Raw genomic sequence first — 19,541 nt, 5'->3', positions numbered from 1 at the left:
ATGACACCGCGTTATTATGGCACTGGGCGCAGGTTTGTCAGTAAAGCGACATATCCTGCTGCAAAATAAATATAATAAAATAAAATAAGCATGTTATTTTCACTATTGTCCATATAGTATACACTGGTAAGCTTGGCAGTGAGATTGTGCTGCAGACCCGTTGATGCGGGTCGTCATCGGTCTAGTCGAGTTCAATCCGATCCAGTCCAAGCTCTCCCTCTCCAACTACTCCTCCCTAGGCTCCTCCTTCTCCCCCCTCACATCCTCTCATCTCCCACTCTCCTGCGACATTTATTTCTCCTCTCTTACCCCTCTCCTCCTTATTATCATCCCTTTGCTTTCCACACTCCTCTCTCATGGATCTGGACTCTGCGGATTCCCCGTGGGGCGGTAAGTAGGCAGTCACAATCATGTCGCATCATACTTTCGCTGACCCGTGTGGACAGATGAGCCCTCCCACTCTCCCCAGGCCGTCGGGTCATCGAAATCGGGCGCCGACGATGCCAGTACGTACTCTCCTTGCGTAGTTTTCTCCTTCTTCGCCAAACAATCCCCAGTCGCGGGCTAACTATGTCCTCCGCACAGCCCCCGAACAATCGTCACAACAAGCGAGCGTGCAAGCCCCCCGATCGCCGGCACGACGAGGCCCGCGAGGCACCCGCAAGATAAGCGCACATGCGACCAAACTGGAAGCCGTCGACGATACCGTTGATCCCCTGGGTCCGCTAGGGGACAAAGCCAGCGAGACCAGCCCCACGGCCACGGAACAGGCTCCTACCCCGCCCCAGAAGGAGGCGTTCGCCGGGCGTAATGTGCGCCCTACTTCGTCCACGTCTCAGGCTTCCGGGACGGCCGGCATGGCAGACTCGGTAACCCTGGAGGAAGACGGTGGGGGGTTCCACGGCCCTCCTCCGGTGCAGGCTCCCACCGAGGGCGAACCCTCCAAGAGACAGTCGGAACCTAGTATGAGCTTGGAGAAGGCGGCGAACCCGACCTTTGACATTTCTGTGGGTGATCCGCACAAGGTGGGGGATTTGACTAGCAGTCATATTGTATACCAAGTCCGGACCAAGGTATGTTGTCCTCGAGGCACGGTTGAAATGTGCCGAGTCGATGACTGAGGCCTGCTGCAGACGACTTCAAAAGCATACCGACAACCTGAATTCTTCGTCAGCCGTCGGTACCGCGACTTTCTTTGGCTGTATAACTCGATGCATAACAGCAACCCCGGTGTGGTTGTGCCTCCTCCGCCCGAGAAGCAGGCCGTTGGCCGTTTCGATACCAACTTTGTCGAGTCGCGAAGAGCGGCGCTGGAGCGCATGCTGAACAAGATCGCGGCGCATCCCATCCTCCAGCAGGACGGGGACCTCAAAATCTTCCTGGAAAGCGAGACTTTCAACCTCGATGTCAAGAACAAGGAGAACCGAGAGCCGGACCTCGGTCAGAACAAGGGCATGTTCAGCTCCTTTGGGATTAATGTCGGTGGAGGTGGTAAATTCGTCGAGCATGACGATGTAAGTCGATCCTCCCCGGATGTCTTTGGAGACAATGCTGACGATCATGGCGTAGTGGTTCCATGATCGAAAAGTCTACCTCGATGCGCTCGAGAATCAACTCAAAGCCTTAATGAAATCGATTGACGGGGTTGTGGCGCAACGGAAGGGCCTGGCAGAAGCTGCTGGGGACTTTTCTGGCTCTCTTCAGGCCTTGGCTGCGGTCGAGTTGTCTCCGGCTCTGTCGAGTCCTCTGTACGGTCTTTCCGACTTGCAGGTTCGCATCAGAGAGCTGTACGAGCGCCAGGCTCAGCAGGATGTCCTGACCTTGGGTATCACCATTGACGAGTACCTCCGCCTGATCGGCAGCATCAAAACGGCTTTCTCCCAGCGGCAAAAGGCATACCACAGCTGGCACGCAGCCGAGGCGGAGATGCAGAAACGCAAGCATACCCAAGACAAACTCCTGCGACAAGGAAAAACCCAGCAGGATCGTCTGAACCAGGTCAATGCCGACGTGGCGGATGCGGAGCGCAAGGTACACCAGGCAAGATTGCTTTTTGAGGACATGGGGCGGTTGATGCGGAATGAGCTGCAGCGGTTTGAAAAGGAAAAGGTGGAGGATTTCAAGTCGGGTGTCGAGACATTCCTCGAGAGTGCCGTCGAGGCTCAAAAAGAGGTGAGTACGCTGCCTGTTTATGCAATTGGGCTGTTGGCTAATATAGACCTCTAGTTGATCGAGTTGTGGGAGACGTTCCTCTACCAGCTGGATGCAGGCGAGGACGGCGCCCCTTTCTACGCGGCTTCTGGTGGAAACGCTCCGTCTCAGGCGGGAGCAGATGAGGGCAACGCATCAGCTTCGGCGTCAGTGACGGAGGGAGAGGCATGATCGTTTTCCATTTGAGCCTGGCCAATCTTGTATAAAAGCGGACGCGCCGATGTTTTTTTTCCTACAACGATTCCTCGGTCATTGAATGTGCTTGTGGCGCGCCACCTCCTGATTGACTTCACCATATGACAAAGTCTGTGACTATATGCAACGCGGGTAGTGTTAGGCTTCCTACAAACCAGAAACCATAATACCATGCCGACGCAGACAGATACCAGTAATCCTCACACCAACCCACCGTATCCATATAAGCAAGAGAAAAGAACCGCATCATTGCACATGATACATTGCACCCAATGATATAAAATAGTATACTGTACAAGAGAAATCCCCCAAAGCCAGGATCTAGACACAAAAAACGCAATTTATAATAGAACAATAACCGACAACAACATCCTTCACCCAAAATCTAATTCTTCTTCTTATCCCCCGCCTGCACCTCCTCCTGCCCAAACGAGCTAATCAAATCCAACAAATTATCCTCCTCCTCCTGAGCCTCGGCCTCCGCCTGCGCCTTAGCGGCAGCAGCAGCAGCCTCAGCCTCCGCCCCAGACTTCTTCTCCGCGCCCTCCTCAGCAGCAGCAGGCGGGGTATTCGCATCCCAGATCCGGCCGTACTTGGCACGGAACGCCGCCAACCGACCGGCCTCGTCGTCCTCGACGCTCATCAGTTTGGTGGACGAGGGATTCCACAGCAGCGTGTTGCGGGTGTCACGGGTGGAGCGGTAAACGGGGGCCGGGGACGTCGTGCGCTGCATGTAGGCGCTGCCGTCGGAGAGGGTGATCAGCTGCGTGAAGGTGTAGGGCCGCTTGGGACGGCGCAGTAGCGTGGCATGTCGGCATTGTGTGCAGATGAAAGTCGTGGAGGAGGGCGTTGTTGGGAGGCGGCTGGTTGCTGAGGCCGCGCTGCGGCGGAGGGAGGTGTGGAGGGACATTGCCCGGATGTTTTCGGGAGTGTTGGTATAAATCGACTTGGGTGGAATCGTTCCCCGAGGTTGGAATAGAGGGAGAGTGTGGTTCAATTCGAGATCGTGGTGGTTTCAGTCGACTGGTCTGGCTGGATTGCACATCATGGGTTGGTTCCTGGGGGAGAGAAATATTTGGCGGACGGGTGCCTTACGTAAGCGTGTACATATCCGACGTTTTCCTCGCCTTTTTTCCCTTGTTCCTGACGGATGTCAACGTCACTTTTACTGCTTCTTGGTTTATACGGTTTTGTCGCTCAGACATGCTTGTCGACTGAGATACTTGAGTTTTGTCCTCATGATGACTGTGGGGAGATCTGATCGTCTTGCGCCCAGTGTCTTCCTCGTTCTTGTTCCTTGAGCCGACGGCTACTATCACCGGCGGAATGAATCGCTCTTTCTTGCGGGCTGTGGCTTCTGTTTCTCGGATCGCAGGTCGCTTCCCAGGTAAATATTGGCATTTTGTTCATTCAATCTTGCTCTTGGTCTGACAATTCATCGCCAGAACCGCGAAGTAGCTCTACCGCCATCACCCATCACTGCATCCGTGCCACTCAACCATGGTCCTCCATAAGAAACATCTCGTCCGGCTCATCAGCAGCCGCAAACGAGCCCCCAGCGCCGGTCAACACACAGGATAGCCCAATCAGCCAAAATAGCACCTCGGGAAACAATCTCCCTCTCCCAGACCAAGTGCGTCTCCTCATGCGCCGAGTCCCCTACCCCGTCGCCATCATCACCGCCACCGACCCGCACGACAGCACCGATAAAGCCTTCCGCGGAATGACCGTCTCCTCCTTCAACACCGTGACCCTCAGCCCAGAGCCAGTCATCTCCTTCAACGTTCGCCGCCCCTCAGAGACCCTCAGCGCGCTCCAGGCATCCACCCGCTTCCTCGTTCACCTCCTCGCACCGGGCCCGGTCACCGCCGCCCTAGCCCGTGATTTCTCCAAGGGAAACCACAACCTCAAGATACTAAGCGGCGAAGGCGACTATGAATTTGCGGCCCATGCAAGCGACCCGGCTAGTAAGCCGCTTCCGTTGCTGCGCAGGAAGACCCCTCTCGCCACGGATGGAGAAGTGAACCAAACGGATGACTTCCCTTTCGTCTTAGAGTGCCAGCTTCATCCTAAGAGCGTCGACGTCTATGACCACACTATTGTCGTTGGGACTGTCGTGCGTGCGCTGTCATCACATTTGGCGCACCCGGATCCGCACGCGGGGACCACCTCCGCGGAAGAGTTATGCCTGACATATGCCAATACGCGATTTTGGGAGATGGGGCATGAAATCTAACCTCTGATGCCTTACTCCTCTTGAGACCACAGAGCAGTCTGAATAAATTTACTACCCCGCTTCATATGGCCTACCCACCCGACACGGCCAAACTTACCCACCTCCATCCTACCTGGTTTGTTACTTATTCATACAGAGACAAACAAGTCTATAACTCTCGATGGGCAGGCGTCCCATCAGAAGAGATCTACACCATGGCTCAAGCAGAAGCCAAAATCTTGACTGTACAATATACCCAGCGAACTAGAAATAGACATGTATGATACAATAGACTGTACGTCTACATGGACTTCAATACCAGTGCCATCCAACCTCCGGTCTGACTGTCGTATTTTCACACCGTCCTTCCTACTGATGGAGTATTCAAGTCCTGTATTATTTTTGTTGAACCGTAAAACTACTCTCGACTACATCAAGTCTTCCCTTCCAACTACCAAACCGTATATAACTACAACTTTCTTGCAAGATCGGACCCAACCCATCGATGTATGGGTGGATTTTCCTACATTCAGCTCAATGGTATGTCCACACAGAAGCACATTTTAGCGAGACAGAATGAATGTCCCCATCCACCACTGCCTAATGTTTTCTTATACAATGGAAGAACGAATTATCAATCGATCTTGAACTTGCAATACAGTTCTCGCTTCGGGAATGTCGCATCACTAGCCGGCCCACATGTTTGTCTCATTATCAAACAACACTTCTAGCCTCTCTCGCGTGCCGTGGTCCAGCTCCCGGACTATAAATTTTAGTCGCAACCCACAACAATTTTTTTCCTCATCTTCCCACGCTTGTAACCGCAAGGTTCAAGAAACGGATCCCAACACCAACGCCTGGCGCGTTTTGGTTGTTGGTATATCATGTGTCCTTTGGCAGTTTACACTCCATTGGACACTCGGCAATAAAGAGTGAGTTCATTCCCTTTTTACCTGTTATCTATCCACAACCACACCCTTTCAGGATGAGTTTCCTTAACAGGAGTATCCACGGCCGAAAAAAATCATGAAGGACCTTTTTAAGTCTCTAGAATTACTCTGATCTGCAATGTCATTGTTCTTTGATCATGAAGGCCTCGCTGTACATGTTGCTAACGTGATTCCTCTCAGGGCTGTGTCTTATGATGACTACGGTTTCTTCGCTCATTCGACTCCATATTATTAAAAGGTATGCGGGAAATTATTCCTTTTTTTCTTTTCTTTTTTTTTCTGTTCTTCATCATGTCGAGCTACTCTCCTTCGATGATGACATTATGACACGCTATAAGGCATTCCTCAATCTTAAGTTATCATGTGGAATCTGTGTTTCTATTAAGTTTCAGCCTTGTCTGACCTCGTTGGATTTTTTACTCTTGTTAAATACATTGATCTTTGTTATGAATTGCCACTAACAGACGATCAATAGGTAAACAATATTCTTCTTGTCAATCCTCGCCTATGGGCACTTCGATGAAGACAGCTTGACGAACGGGCGGACAGACTGTGCATCGGACTGCATCCACAAAAAGCGGAGCGTACAAACTCTGCGGGTGTTAGTCTGGTGTATCGATTGTTGAGAACTCGTCACCTGAGTCCTACTTCATCCTGTCTATTGTCAGAATTTCTAGGAGTAACAGGCCATACTAACGTGCCTCCTAGGTATTCTTACAATTCTTTCCCTATCTGTCATTTTGCCCTGCATCCAGTCAACATATGATGAACGTGTTTTATTCACACTGTTTGATCTGTGCGTTCTGCGTATGGAAATGAACTTTATACAAAAATTCTGATTTAATGAGGTATGTTGATCGGCTGTCTTCACCTATATCGCAACTGCTAACATGTCTCTAGCCTGAAATCGTTGACTTGTCACTTTTATGCACATTTTACATGCTGGCGACTTGTTACTGACTCGATAAGCCATCTAGGATTTTCATCTCGTAACCGACTGTCAACTGTCTTTTAGTGTGAGTACCCTTTTGCAGATTTCATTTGTCTTACATGATGATCAAAATTTATTGCTGTTTTTACCGAACACCATTGAAGAAAAACCAAATTTCACCTTGGAGAACTGATGCTTCTCTTCTCAACTCATGTTGTCACGAACCTACCGTTTCAGCGGCTAACGTTGCTTAAGTTTCTAGGACAACTCGATACTAGTTAATAATGCACTCATTTCCAAAATATTTGATTCTCATGGTGTAGCCCGTAGTTACCACCGTAAACCCATTACCCACATTCAACTACCTACCTAAGCGTAAAACAAGTTATGTTTCTTATGCCACCCCTCCAAACTCTCCTCCCCATAAACATCACAGACAACCTTCTTCCCCTCAGGCCAACGAACCCACGCCGGCTTCGACCCCGCCATAATGCATGTCATCTCGTCAGGAGCCGGCAACTCGGTATCAATGGCCGACGCAAACGGATGGATCAGCTCGGGCCAATGATGATCCCACAGCCACAGCATGGTGCTGCAGTTTGAGCAGAAGTTGCGCTCGCTGGAGCAGACTTGCTCGTCTGCTTGGCCGCGGTTTTTGATTGCGGAGTATTTTCTACGGGATTGAGTTAGCTATTTGATCTCTCTCTCGTGTATACACACGACGACGGGATCAGAGGGGGCGGGGACGCCCTCTCCGATAATCATGAATGTAGATTACATGATACAGTACATACTTAATCAGATCCTTCCCCTTCTTAATATCAAGACTAGAGGCGATTCCCCCGAGATTGACACTTCCGCTGTATCCGCCGACTTTGCGACAGATGCTGCAGGCGCAGAGCTGGTAGGGGACGGGTGTTGACGACTGGAGGGTGAATTCGATGCCGCCGCATTGGCAGCTGCCTTGTAAATTCCTGTTCTCACATTAGGAGAGGATAATTTTTCGGTATCGAGCTTTCTGAGGTATCTGCTTACATGGGCATTTTGTACTGTCGTTGGTTGGTTCTTTTTGGTTTCTTGGAAATGGTTGGGTTGTTGAGAGTTATATGTAGGTAAGATATGAACGTCATGGATATATCACTACCCGCATCTGACCGTTAACCATTGACCCCGCCAGCAATAACCTCCACGGATTAAATTCCGAGGTTTAGTTCTTACCCCGCAATTTATTGCTGAGGTGTACTGTGTTGCCTAACAGTATATGATTTATAGTTATTAATACAGTAAGCATGTTAGTTGAATGCCGTCTTCATGTTGAAGAAGCTCGAACGTGTACACAGCACTGATCCCTAGGAAACACTCAAAGCACCGGACGTCACGTCTCTCTACTGTAAGGTTTAATTGAGTGGCTGTTGACTACAGCCATTCCAAGACCGTCGGGCTCCGATCATATTGGATCTGAATATTGAAGTAATTTCCACACAGTGTGCACAGACGGCATCTTCCAAGGTATTGCCAAGCATATGGATCCTTTTGAGATGCGATGTAGGAACATTTGAGAAGTTGTCTTGTGTTGAGTCATGTCTACCTATCAGACGAGTCATTTGGATCTCCTCTGCACTTCTACTGTTAACGCGAAGGCACCCCATCGCTACCGATGTGGTGGACACCACCAGTCGACCTAGGAGAGTGTCTGCGCTGGAATGTACAAGGCGTTGTACACATTACCTGTAGTTTGAGTAGCGAAAGACCAAAGGTTGTGCAAAATCATGACACTCATAATACATCCAGCTATTGCTTCTTCCAGATACGAGAATTGACTATGTTGCTGTTGATCTATTTTGATTGCCGGAGTTATCGCCAAGTAAGCTCTTATCGAATTTGACTAGGGTCTCGCGAAGAAAGCAATACCTAACTTGTCCATTTGAATCTCATCATCGATACACCTAGATTCGTCAATTTAACCAAACAATGCCCTAGGTTGGATCGGACAGATGTCGTGAGGTTTCTATCACAGCGGTGTTATAATACTGTTCCAACTGATCCGGGTTACGGTCTATAGATATATCCAAGCCACTGCACGTCTACGAATACCGAGGACTGTAAGCTTGCTGCTTTCAGCTCCTGGCATGATCTATACATCACAGATAAGACAGAGCTTCGCGACCGAGAGCTAACTACCATATTATAGTCCAGCCTAGATAAAAATTTCGATGCTAATAGTCAATAACAGGTGAAGAACTCTATCACTCAACACCGAGCAGCAGATAGCCCGTGTATGACACCGTCAAGAGGAGCCGAGGATCGACAGCCATACCACATCAAGACTAGCGCATTTCCAGATTAGGGTTCGGGAATGATCATTTCGAGTAAAATTGCTGCACCTTAATAAAAACACAAGCCAACGCCATTAACCCCTCCAATGCTAGGGAGCAGAAATGCCAGTGAGTCACTTCTAGGGGTCTGGCCTGGCCCGGGGTCGGTGACAATTGCTGTTCCCGGCTATTGTACCCCGCACGTTATGCAACATCGATGGAACAATGGAATTAGTCATTTTTCAGCCTGGCGGTGAGTGGCTGCGGTGGGATGGTGGGCTTGCTTTTCTTTCTGGATTTGGTTTTCGGGTTCAGTATATTATCATTATTATAAAATTAGACCTATTATCATATTGTCTTACTAGTACTACTAAGTACTACTACTACTACTACTACTACTACTACTACTACTATTTGTACTGGATGTCGGCCGAGGTATAATCATTTGTTATGTTTGGCCTGTTTGACATGTTTTGCAGATGCAGGTGATTTTTTTTCTTCCCAACCTGCGCGACTGTTAGCGTTACGCTAATGGTATCATTGTCTGGATGGAATATTCTTGATCGGCGGTTCAACGGATAACAGGTCAAGTACGGAGTATGCTGGGTATTATGTAGTCCCGTCATTTCCAGTTCACATCCCCAATTTACAGATAGGTAAATCCAACCCCATGTACTACATAGTACACACTAATCCAGCGAGGGGTGGTAACACTAGTAACGAGAACAATAAACAGAAACAAGGACAATAAGATGTAAAGTAACGATTCGAACCGACATCAAACAAGAACAAAGAAAACATAAGAAACACAAGAAAATTAAGACCAGCCACGTGCCGTGGCCGGTCTTCTCGGCAGGCCCAGCCATACCTAATAAGATGGTCCGAAGAATCCCGATTGAACTCCCCCCTCCCCCCGAGCTTCAGCCCTAATGGCTTGTAACCGCGTGGCTTGCTAAGCGATCGTTTAGCATGCTTTTACACCGTCTGGTAAGACTGTGCTTCCCGTAGATTCATAGCTGTGCTGTTGGGAAGATGGTGTCAGGGTTGAAATCGAGTGGATCGTATACTAGAGGTGGAATGGACATCATGCCATATTGTACTCCGGACGTGGTTAGTCGCTTGATGGTTTACTCAGTGCCTGTGCTGATCGTCTAGGTAATTGGGGAATAATGTGTGTGTATACGTCTGTATGTTGTTCAGAATGGATGATGAGGGGTACTTGGCTTTACATTGATTATTGATTATAGAATAATGAATAGTTTGGATTAAGTTTTGAAGTACATGAGAATGAAGATCAATGGACTTGAAGTTGAGACCTCGTGACTTGAAAGCATGTCAACCGTACCGAAGGGTCTAAGGATTTAGGATACACACCATGATAAGAGATTTACACGAGTTAATCACCAAACGATTATAACGATTTAATCCTGATAGGACGCCGAACACGGGAACGTCTGGATAAGTCTAAATACCACTGGTCACCTTTACCTGACTAAATTTGATCAAGATGGACGAACCATGTCTGCAGAGTGAGAAAAAAAAAATTCCCCCAATACACAGGACGATTCTGTTTTGTCCCATTGGATGTCTGTGAAGATTGTGAATTTCTTTGAGGATAACCAATCAGTTGTCATTCCACTGGTGTTGATTACAGGATGTACCAATGAAACAGTATGTCATTGTATGGTGCGCCCTGGCTGGTGGACCCTGTCAGTGGCTGTAATGTTTGATTAAGGGACTCGACAGTTGACAGTATACAAATGTACCTTGATATATTAAATTCTACACGTACGGCATAGATATCCTATTTTAAAAAAAAAAAAATGAGAGCAATATACCTATCATTAACACCATAAAAAGGTAGGTGTACATTTGAAGCAAAGTCGGAAACCGATGTTTTAGACTCCAAATCGAGTCCAACAATTATTACCGTTAGTTACTATGAATGATATGTATCAGACTGGAGAAATTAAACCGGTACTAATAACCAGGACATTAATGTCACAGATAGATCGTCCAGTACAGGCCAACCCGGCCCCAGCTCATCAGTCAGCACCGGCATAAGCCTAGTAGTATAATTAGTATAATCCGGTCATGCCGAATACGTATAGTTACATGCCTAGCAGGTCCACCTTGGTCCGAGACTACGAACCTTTCTAGGCTGCTGTATGATATCAGATGTTATTATGGAGACTAATCATGTGTGAATATGACTTCTTTTATTAGCTTTAGGGTAGGTGTACTTCTCTTGGGTCTGTCATTCTTGCCATTGCCATTATCATGCAACGGTATAGAGCACCCGATCGTAGTAACCAATTGCATAGCCGGGTTCGGGTAAATCCCCAAGAGACGTCATGCTCGAGTAGGGAGCGGATATACAGACAGATGAATTGAGTATTGGGGGACCAGGATGGTTGCCGAACCGCCATTGTACTGGGCTGTTCATGGAGGAGGGGAGGGGATGGGTGTGGATGAGGGGCTAGATGATCACATGGCTTGAAACCGTGAGAGGTGAGATGGCCCATCTCTTTGCTCTTCTCCAAAGAGAGGGGAAGATATTAGTATTCCTATCCTGGCATTGTCGACCTGACACAGGGGAACAGCTGCTGCGGCCGTGGAGTAGTAGTATGGCTGTCTGCGGGTGTTATATATAGAAAGGTACAGCCGAAGATTACAGATTCGGACTCGGTTGACCACAGCCTTGCGTCTGTCCACGGGGGCTGTTCCATTACGATGTCTAGGTATATACTTACTGTATATACAGTAAGCCCAGGTTGATAAACATCAACATGATAACGATCTGTTCCACGTCCATAATAGTGTCCGAGGAAGAATGGTTCATACTCCACAGAAGCCCTGAAGGCCACTAACAGAAACCAGAACCTCCGGAGCTCCGCTCAATTATTCGGACCTTGCTTTAGTATTATTATCTGCTGTGTGTGATTGAAAAACCACGGACGTCCGGGACTGTCTTTTATTTGATTTTCCTTTTTCTTCTTCTTTTCTTTTCGTCCCTTAATCACTCACTTTCAGCCAGTCACCGATGATAATGTTCCTGGTCCAATATGAACATGGAAAAAGTTAATTACGTAGTGGTACCCTGATGAATTTATGAATTACTCTGAAGAACCCAAGTTTACAGTAAGTAAAATTGGCCTTAGGTAATGAGTAAAAAATGAGACTGCTGTCTCTAGTAAACTACACCTTTTTTTTTTTTTTTTTTTTTTCTTTGGCGGATTCCACAGTCAGGCCTGACTTTCCTACTGCGTTCTTCTCGGCATTTCTTCGTCCACCCAAATAATAATAAGAAAATCATAATAATAATTAAATCAAACCAATTAATAAAATAATATTTTCTGATTTTCTCACTTCTCTCTCACACACTGCACTAATTACTCTCTTCCCTTCTCTCTCTTCTCTCCCTCTCTCTCTCTCTCTCTCTCTTCCTTCTCTTCCCTCTTCTGTCTCTCACCCCTCCTCCCCCTCCTCATCCAGTCTAGGACTTTTTCCTTCTTCTTCTCGTTTCCTCCGTGGGTTCCACTGTCGGACTCGCGGTGCCGTTGCTGAGAAGTAGTCTTTGACCTTCAGTGCGCCTTTTCCCCGTGCCCCGATTTTCTCCTTCCCACTTCCTGTCTTTTTGCGGGACTTCCACTGGCAAGCCCATCTTCAACGCTTGTTTCGTTGCCTTTTTTTTTTTTCTCCCCTTCATCTTTTTTTCTCCGCACGGGTTTTTCGCTTCAGACTACCCTGTCATTTGTCCTCTTTTTATTTTATTTTATTATTCTTTTCTCTTTACAACTCAACCGTCGATTCCTACGCCCATTCGCCCTCCTAGCGAAAATTAGGGTGTTGAATTTCTGGTCTCTGAATCGCGCTTCGTACCTACGCATCGCAGGGGCAACGTCTCACCGTCAGGTGTACTTCGTCCTCGCTTAACTTCCTGTAGCGACCTTCGACTGCTTCAGTGAACATACCCGGTGTGCTGAGGAGTTTTCCGGCCGATCCAAGGTTGAACCACAAAATTTGTGTAAGCCCTGCTTCGGAGTCTTTTTTCCCTATCCAACACTCCGTGTACCAACTCCAGAAGGAACTATTTTTTTCGTGCTTCTCGCCCTGAGCTCTGCATCAGCGAGACCTTCGATATCTTCCCGAAGTCTTCGACCGAATACCTTCCTATCTCCTCCCTCGAAGCCTACCGTCTCGATCGATTCCCAAACGAACGAAACGCGAACTTTCCCCCTCATCCAACAGATGCGGTTCGTTTGATAGGACATCTCGAGAAGGATCGACATACATACGGACGCCATCTGCTTTGCTATCGCCCGTAATCGCAATAGTTTTTTCAGCCAATCTTGACGCTTCCATAAGTTGCAGTCAAGCGAGTGCGATAAAAAGTTCAGACCGACAAGGTTGAACCGAGGGTGAACAAGGACAACATCCTGATTTTTGTCAGTCTTTGACACCGATTTACGCTCAGCCGGCGCATTCAAGCTTTTTGGTGCTGCCAACGGAGATAACCTGTTCTCTGGCAGAACATCTTTTGATTTTCTTTTCATCTCCGAGACGGATATACTAGATTGTGTTATTCTTTTCTCGACCACAAAAATGGCCGCTACCTTTTCCTACGCGCAAGCCGCCAAAGGCGTTGTTGCCCCGCAACCGTCAGTGAAGTCTCCAGATTCGACGAATGCTGAGCTCCAGCCGAACGAGCAGAACACGGATGATGCCCGGCCAGAAGGGACAGAGGCTGCCCCGCAGGAAGAGCTCTCCAACGAGACCGAAACGCCCACGGCCGATGCCGGTGATGAATCGGAATGGACAGTTGCTACGAATTCGAAGGCCAACCCCTCTGGGACCACTTCCCCCGGCACCTCTTCCGCCTCCACAGTGCCTAAAGATGAGGCCTCAAATGCTGCAAATGGTACTTCGGAATCCACTTGGGATAAGCAGTCGCAAGCATCCGGAGCCGAGAAGCAGAGTGATGAAGCCAATGATACTAAGGAGAAGAAGAACGCCGAGAAGGAGAAGAAGGAACCCCCGAAGGAGCTGAAGGTGGCTCCCCTTCCCACCGTGAATGTGTGGCATCAGCGCAGGGAGGCACAGGACGCCAAGGTGAAGACCGTTCCGTTAAAACCCAGTGGATCCACTGCTAAGTCTGGGGCCTCTAAGACTGTCTCGTCGGCTTCTTCGACTTCGGGAGATGCCCCGCAAGAACAGCCCAAGGGCGCCTCGAAAAAGAAAGCCAACGATGCCGAGGGCCCCCGAGACCGCAAAGCCGCCAAGGGTCGGGAGGATGGCTCAAATCTGCCACCCGTCGGCGATGCAACCATGTGGCCTACGCCCCAGGTAGCCCAGGGTGAAGAGAAGAGGAAGGCGCAGGAGAAGACGACGACCGACAAGCCGGAAAAGAGCCCTGCCGCTCGTTCTCATGGCAAGGAGAAGTGGATGCCCGTGCCGTACGTGCCTACCGCTGTCTTCAACACTCCCTTGCCCACTGCTTCGCGCAGAGGCGGTAGAGCGGCTCGTGGTGGGAGAGATAGCACTCGCAGTGGATCTCACGGCGCCACCGGCGCCGCCGCTGATAAGGCTACCGCCGGACAAGCCGCCCAAGGCTCCGCAAAGCAGACTCCATCTGCAGAGAGAGGACGGAACGAGCAGAATTCGGCCCGTGCCAACTCCCTTCCCGCCCCGTCGAAACGGTCTAACAGCACCGAAGCCGGACTTTCGGACGCGCGTAAACCCACTACGGACAGAAGAGGTCCCAAGGGAGGTGACAATGCCAACGCCGCGCCGGCTGCTAGGCACGGGGGAGAAGGGTTCCCGCGTCACCGGGACGCTAAGCCCTTCGCTCGGAATCAGGAGGCCTCCAACAAGGGCGCCGACGCCAACTCTCGCAATGCCCATCTGTCCGTGGACTCTCACAACGGACCCCGCCCGGGCTCGACCAACGAGCGTCGTTTTGAAAACGGCCCCAAGTCGGCGGAATTTGGCGGCTTCCACGGCGACCGCAAGGATAAGGATTTCGCTCGCGAGGGTCGCTTTGAACGGAACCGTGGCTCGCACCGCGGTCGGGGAGGCTACGGTGGCTCCCAGAACTCTCAATTCCCCAACAACCACATGTCGCACCACACCTTCATGCATCCGAAATCCTTTGGCTTCAATGACCGTCAGCGGTCGCAGCAACATGGCATGCCCAATGGGTCGCAGAACCATCGGATGCCGTTGAGGTCGCCGTCGCTGCCGAACTCGGCCGCTATGTACGGTGTCTACCCCTTCCCCGCCGATATCAACACCATGTACGGCTATCACCCCATGCATGCTGGTCCGATGACCGCCGTTCCGTACCAGCAGTACATGGAGCCCTTCTCTCTTATGAGCATGATCTCGATGCAGCTAGAGTATTATTTCTCCGTTGATAACTTGTGCAAGGACCTGTTCCTCCGGAAGCACATGGACACCCAGGGCTTCGTGGCGTTGTCTTTCATCGCTAGCTTTAAGCGCATCAAGTCCTTGACCGAAGACTTCGAGCTTCTCCGCCATGTTTCCCGCCAGTTGCGGAACGTTGACCACGTCTGCGGGGACGATGGCGTTGATCGATTGCGGCCGAGAGACAAGTGGGAGCAGTGGGTCTTCCCCGTGGACCAACGGGACCCTTCTGCGCAGCACGACGGTCCCTCGTTCGCGCCCAGTTCTGCCAAGTCCGATGAGCATGTCAATGGGACCACCAACGGCGTTTCTCCCCAGCACCAGTCCAATGGCACAGCTGAGTCGCATGTCCCCAAGACGTCCTTGTCCTCTACTGCCCCGGAGTTCTCGCCGTCCAACGCCTTGAATGCCCAGACCGAGGTTGCAAACGTAAGATCATCATTTGAACGTTTCCACAGTCAATAATCCTGTGTTGACAATTTGAATAGCATGCGGCTTAAATTTCCCTCCCCATCACCAGTCTCCATTTTTTATCCCGGGCCATTGAGTGCAGATCCTTCCAGTAAGTTCGATTCCACTAGCGGACAGTGATTTTGAGAGACCGTCCAGGCTTCATCCTCCCCACAGAAAATACTAACGGTGATATAGCTTTCGTTCTTAGGAGCTCGCCTGCCCATACCTGGGATTGAGAAGGGAGATTTCTCAAAAAAATTCGGTCTTATCCAGTCCGTGATTTTACCATGTCCTATTTTCCGAAAACGAATCCTCCACGAATTTTTTTTACCACGGCGCCCGCAGATGGTGACCGTGATATCGATGTTTTGCACCAATTTTGGTCGCATTTTGGTCCAAAATTCCATGCACAAATGTACAATGAATTTAAGAGTCTAGCGTTTGATGATCTCGATACGGAAACGTCAGCCTCAGCCCGAGCGATTCCTTCGGTTTGACAGTCACCTTTTTTGTCAATCAGCTGGCCTTGCCGTGTTTTCCCTGGAAGCATGCTGATATGGGCGCGGACGAAGTTCCACCGCAGACTTAAAAGCCACTCTGATTCACCTCTGTGGTGCGTCTTCTCTCCAAAGTCGCAAAAGAAAAAAAAAAGGTGGACTGCATTCTGGGTCTTAGCTGGACAGACGAGCTGGAAAAGTTGATTTTGTTATTTTTTTCTTCTTCTATCGGTCATATATCTTTCTCTATCTCGCGGGTCTTTTTACCTCTCTTTCCTCTGCCTTTTACATTGATCATGACTTGCATTATTATCTGTCAGCTTTTGCATTTAACTACGTTTTGTCGAGCTGTCGACTGCAAAGCAGCCATCAGAGTGGATTGATATTTGCACGTCCAATATCTCGGCTTGTCTTTCAATTCTTTTCTTTTTCCCTCTTATCTTCTTCTCTTTTTTCTCTTCATTTCTTTTTCTTTTATCTCATATTTTGTTCAGTCATGGGAGGTTATTAAAATTCTGGAGTCCGGGCATGTTTGACTGGGCAGTATCTCCTGACCTTGATGCTTCCTTTGTGGTGCGCCGGGCTGAGTTTTATTCCCACGACCATAGAGTGTTTATCCGGTTTATCATTTGTCTCGAATTTTCTCATTTGCCTTTGATTTGCTAATACTGCGATGATTATTTTCCACTCATGCACTCTGAAATCTGGATTTCTAGCACCAATGGAACACAAAACGAGAAAACCAGTCCAAAAACCAAAACCAAAAAAAAAAAATTCTTGATTTTACAAAGCCGGGCGCTATCGGGGTCTCTCTCAAGACAAAAAAAATTGAATGCAGCATACTCGTTCCCATCCTTTTCTTATAGTTTGCCAGGCGGTGCAAGGTGTTTTCGTGCATGGAGTTGAAGATCCTGTCCAGGGAAGGATTGTGTCTCTTTCATAGCCTGCCAGGAGTGGTTTCTTTTCTTCTTCTCCCCCTTCTTCTATTTTCTTTCTTTTTTTTTGCATAAGATGGGCCGGTTACGTATATCCTGTGAAAGTAATGTGCTAGGTACATCATGAATGTTTTGATGACGTGCAATGGTGCTGGACTCTCTGGATGTTCTGTAGATGACGTGTTGCACTATTTATGATTTCTAGATAGTCCACAGTCGGGATAATGTAGATTTACTGACAATTGAATCTCTATAGCTCCTGCATCCGTGTTGCAACAGCATCCCATCTGTATACAACTATAAGCTGGACGAAATGATAGCTGACTCAGCAATATCATGCCTGAGGCACTGACCCCAGTCCGGTCCGATCGAAAGTGCTAGACTCGACTAAGTAATCCGCCCAGCTCCCTCAGTTACGCCCGAGCACGTTTTCCAGCTTCCACCTATACACTTCTCTCTCGATCGAACCACCTTTTAACCCAATACTCCCTCCATTACCCCTTCACCATGGAAGTGGCCTCTAGGCAAACAGTGAGGCAGCTCCGGCCCTCCACAGCCGCAGCAGCAGCCCGCCTATTCGCCCACCACCCAACCCACCTCTCCAAATCCGCCATCCCAACCATCAACCGCATCCGCCGACGAGACCTCTCCACAACCCGCCGCACCGCCGCGCCCGAGAACTCCCTCCTCAACTTCGGCACAGGCGGCCAGCTAGGCGGCGGCGGTGGCGGCGGCGGTGGGCCCCCAGCGACGTACTTCGCGAACCGCTCCGCGCTGCCCGTCAACACGGTCGTGCGGTTCGTGCCGCAGCAGACGGCGTGGATCGTGGAGCGCATGGGCAAGTTCCATCGGATTTTGGAACCGGGCTTGGCGATTCTGATTCCGTTCTTGGATCGCATTGCTTATGTGAAGAGCTTGAAGGAGTCCGCTATTGAGATTCCAAGTCAGAATGCTATTACGGCGGATAATGTAACGTTGGAGTTGGATGGGGTGCTTTATACGAGGGTCTTTGATGCGTTTAAGGCGAGGTGGGCTTTTCTTTTCTTTTCTTTTTTTTTTTTACTGGGTTGGGGTTAGGTTGAGTTCGGGATTGGACTAACGGATAATAGTTACGGTGTGGAAGACGCTGAATATGCCATCTCCCAGCTTGCCCAGACGACGATGCGTTCCGAAATTGGCCAGCTCACGCTCGACCACGTTCTCAAGGAGCGTGCCACCTTAAATACGAACATCACGCAGGCTATCAACGAGGCGGCGCAGGATTGGGGCGTCGTCTGTTTGCGATACGAGATCAGGGACATTCACGCCCCCGACGGTGTTGTCGCGGCCATGCATCGCCAGGTGACTGCCGAGCGGTCCAAGCGGGCTGAAATTCTCGACTCCGAAGGTCAGCGCCAGAGTGCGATCAACATCGCTGAAGGCCGGAAGCAGTCTGTTATCCTCGCTTCGGAGGCTATGCGCGCGGAGCAGATCAACCGCGCTGCTGGTGAGTCTGAAGCGATCATGTTGAGGGCGCAGGCCACAGCACGGGGGATTGAGGCCGTTGCGCGGTCTATCGAGGAGGGTAAGGAGAATGCCCACAGTGCTGTTAGTCTCAGCGTGGCGGAGAAGTACGTCGATGCGTTCTCCAACCTGGCTAAGGAGGGCACTGCCGTCGTGGTCCCGGGCAACGTCGGTGATCTGGGCGGAATGATTGCCAACGCGATGGCCGTCTACGGCAAAGTCAGCGACACCCAGGCGCGCAGTATCGCGGCCAAGACTCTCGGAGTGAAGGAGAAGCCGCAGCAGGGGGCCCAGGCCAACAAGTCCGAGAAGGATACGGGACGCCGACACGAGCCTGAGCTCGAATCGGAGATTGAGGGGACATCCGGGAGCCCTCGTGGGGTTTCGGACACGGTGTTGGAGGGCTTTGAGCAGACCAGCCACCCCAGACAGTAATGGCGCGGCGGTCTGATCTTGCATTTGAATTTTTGTTCTTTCCTTATGATACTCCTCGAATCCTTCTTCGCTTCCTCCACTCTTCGACTGCCCTCTAACTCTGGGAGAGGCCATTCTTGTCCCATATCGCATTGTATTAGTATCGACCTCGATTGTTTTCTGAGTCTTTCCTTTGTCATCCATTTCATGGCGCCAGATAGGGGGTAGATTGACTCGCGAAAATCAGAGGAGCGAGCTATGGTTGGACATGCTGCATAGTTTCAAATCTTCTGATCGCGCGAGACATGTTGTATTCTGTGTATGATGTACCACGGTGGATACATAAGTCATTGGTAGTTCCAATTAACCCGTAGATCATCCCCATGAAAGCACATTACGTGTAGCAATTGTAGCAATTGTAGCATATAAAAATGGATAATCCAATTAAACCAACCCAGCCAATCAGGCCGCCCAAGGCAAAGCTCGGACCACCGGC

At 49.8% G+C, this 19,541-nt stretch overlaps 6 protein-coding genes across 6 annotated transcripts; 4 read left to right on the top strand and 2 right to left on the bottom strand.

The window, feature by feature from the left end:
* The first annotated feature begins 235 nt into the window (after window positions 1-235).
* Window positions 236-2,645, top strand: BDW47DRAFT_102160 (sorting nexin 1). The gene is made up of 6 exons (XM_024811801.1): window positions 236-390; window positions 447-506; window positions 586-1,073; window positions 1,134-1,514; window positions 1,570-2,172; window positions 2,227-2,645. The coding sequence occupies exons 1-6, from the start codon at window positions 357-359 to the stop codon at window positions 2,380-2,382; spliced, it is 1,722 nt and encodes a 573-aa protein (XP_024674062.1). The 5' UTR covers window positions 236-356; the 3' UTR covers window positions 2,383-2,645.
* A 6-nt stretch (window positions 2,646-2,651) lies between these two features.
* Window positions 2,652-3,423, bottom strand: BDW47DRAFT_102159 (mitochondrial 54S ribosomal protein bL31m). Its single transcript, XM_024811800.1, has one exon. The coding sequence runs from the start codon at window positions 3,314-3,316 to the stop codon at window positions 2,792-2,794; it is 525 nt and encodes a 174-aa protein (XP_024674061.1). The 5' UTR covers window positions 3,317-3,423; the 3' UTR covers window positions 2,652-2,791.
* Window positions 3,424-3,593: 170 nt separating this feature from the next.
* On the top strand, window positions 3,594-4,891 carry BDW47DRAFT_102158 (flavin reductase family protein). The gene is made up of 2 exons (XM_024811799.1): window positions 3,594-3,793; window positions 3,852-4,891. Exons 1-2 carry the CDS (start codon window positions 3,733-3,735, stop codon window positions 4,640-4,642), a joined length of 852 nt encoding a protein of 283 aa, XP_024674060.1. The 5' UTR covers window positions 3,594-3,732; the 3' UTR covers window positions 4,643-4,891.
* Window positions 4,892-6,792: 1,901 nt separating this feature from the next.
* On the bottom strand, window positions 6,793-7,580 carry BDW47DRAFT_102154 (GFA family protein). Its single transcript, XM_024811798.1, has 3 exons — window positions 7,538-7,580; window positions 7,297-7,476; window positions 6,793-7,175 (listed from the first exon to the last, which is right to left on the bottom strand). The coding sequence occupies exons 1-3, from the start codon at window positions 7,543-7,545 to the stop codon at window positions 6,872-6,874; spliced, it is 492 nt and encodes a 163-aa protein (XP_024674059.1). The 5' UTR covers window positions 7,546-7,580; the 3' UTR covers window positions 6,793-6,871.
* Window positions 7,581-13,422: 5,842 nt separating this feature from the next.
* Window positions 13,423-15,743, top strand: BDW47DRAFT_123984 (La domain family; the record flags this gene model as incomplete). Its single annotated transcript, XM_024816164.1, has 2 exons — window positions 13,423-15,672; window positions 15,732-15,743. The coding sequence occupies 2 exons, from the start codon at window positions 13,423-13,425 to the stop codon at window positions 15,741-15,743; spliced, it is 2,262 nt and encodes a 753-aa protein (XP_024674058.1).
* Window positions 15,744-17,564: 1,821 nt separating this feature from the next.
* Window positions 17,565-19,528, top strand: BDW47DRAFT_5271 (SPFH domain-containing protein). The gene is made up of 2 exons (XM_024819240.1): window positions 17,565-18,156; window positions 18,238-19,528. Exons 1-2 carry the CDS (start codon window positions 17,636-17,638, stop codon window positions 19,064-19,066), a joined length of 1,350 nt encoding a protein of 449 aa, XP_024674057.1. The 5' UTR covers window positions 17,565-17,635; the 3' UTR covers window positions 19,067-19,528.
* Window positions 19,529-19,541: the final 13 nt, after the last annotated feature.

This window comes from Aspergillus candidus (genome assembly GCF_002847045.1).
Source record: "Aspergillus candidus strain CBS 102.13 unplaced genomic scaffold BDW47scaffold_10, whole genome shotgun sequence".
Lineage (NCBI taxonomy): Eukaryota > Fungi > Ascomycota > Eurotiomycetes > Eurotiales > Aspergillaceae > Aspergillus > Aspergillus candidus.
Note: the sequence above shows the minus strand (reverse complement) of the source record. Positions and strands in the feature narration are given on the sequence as shown.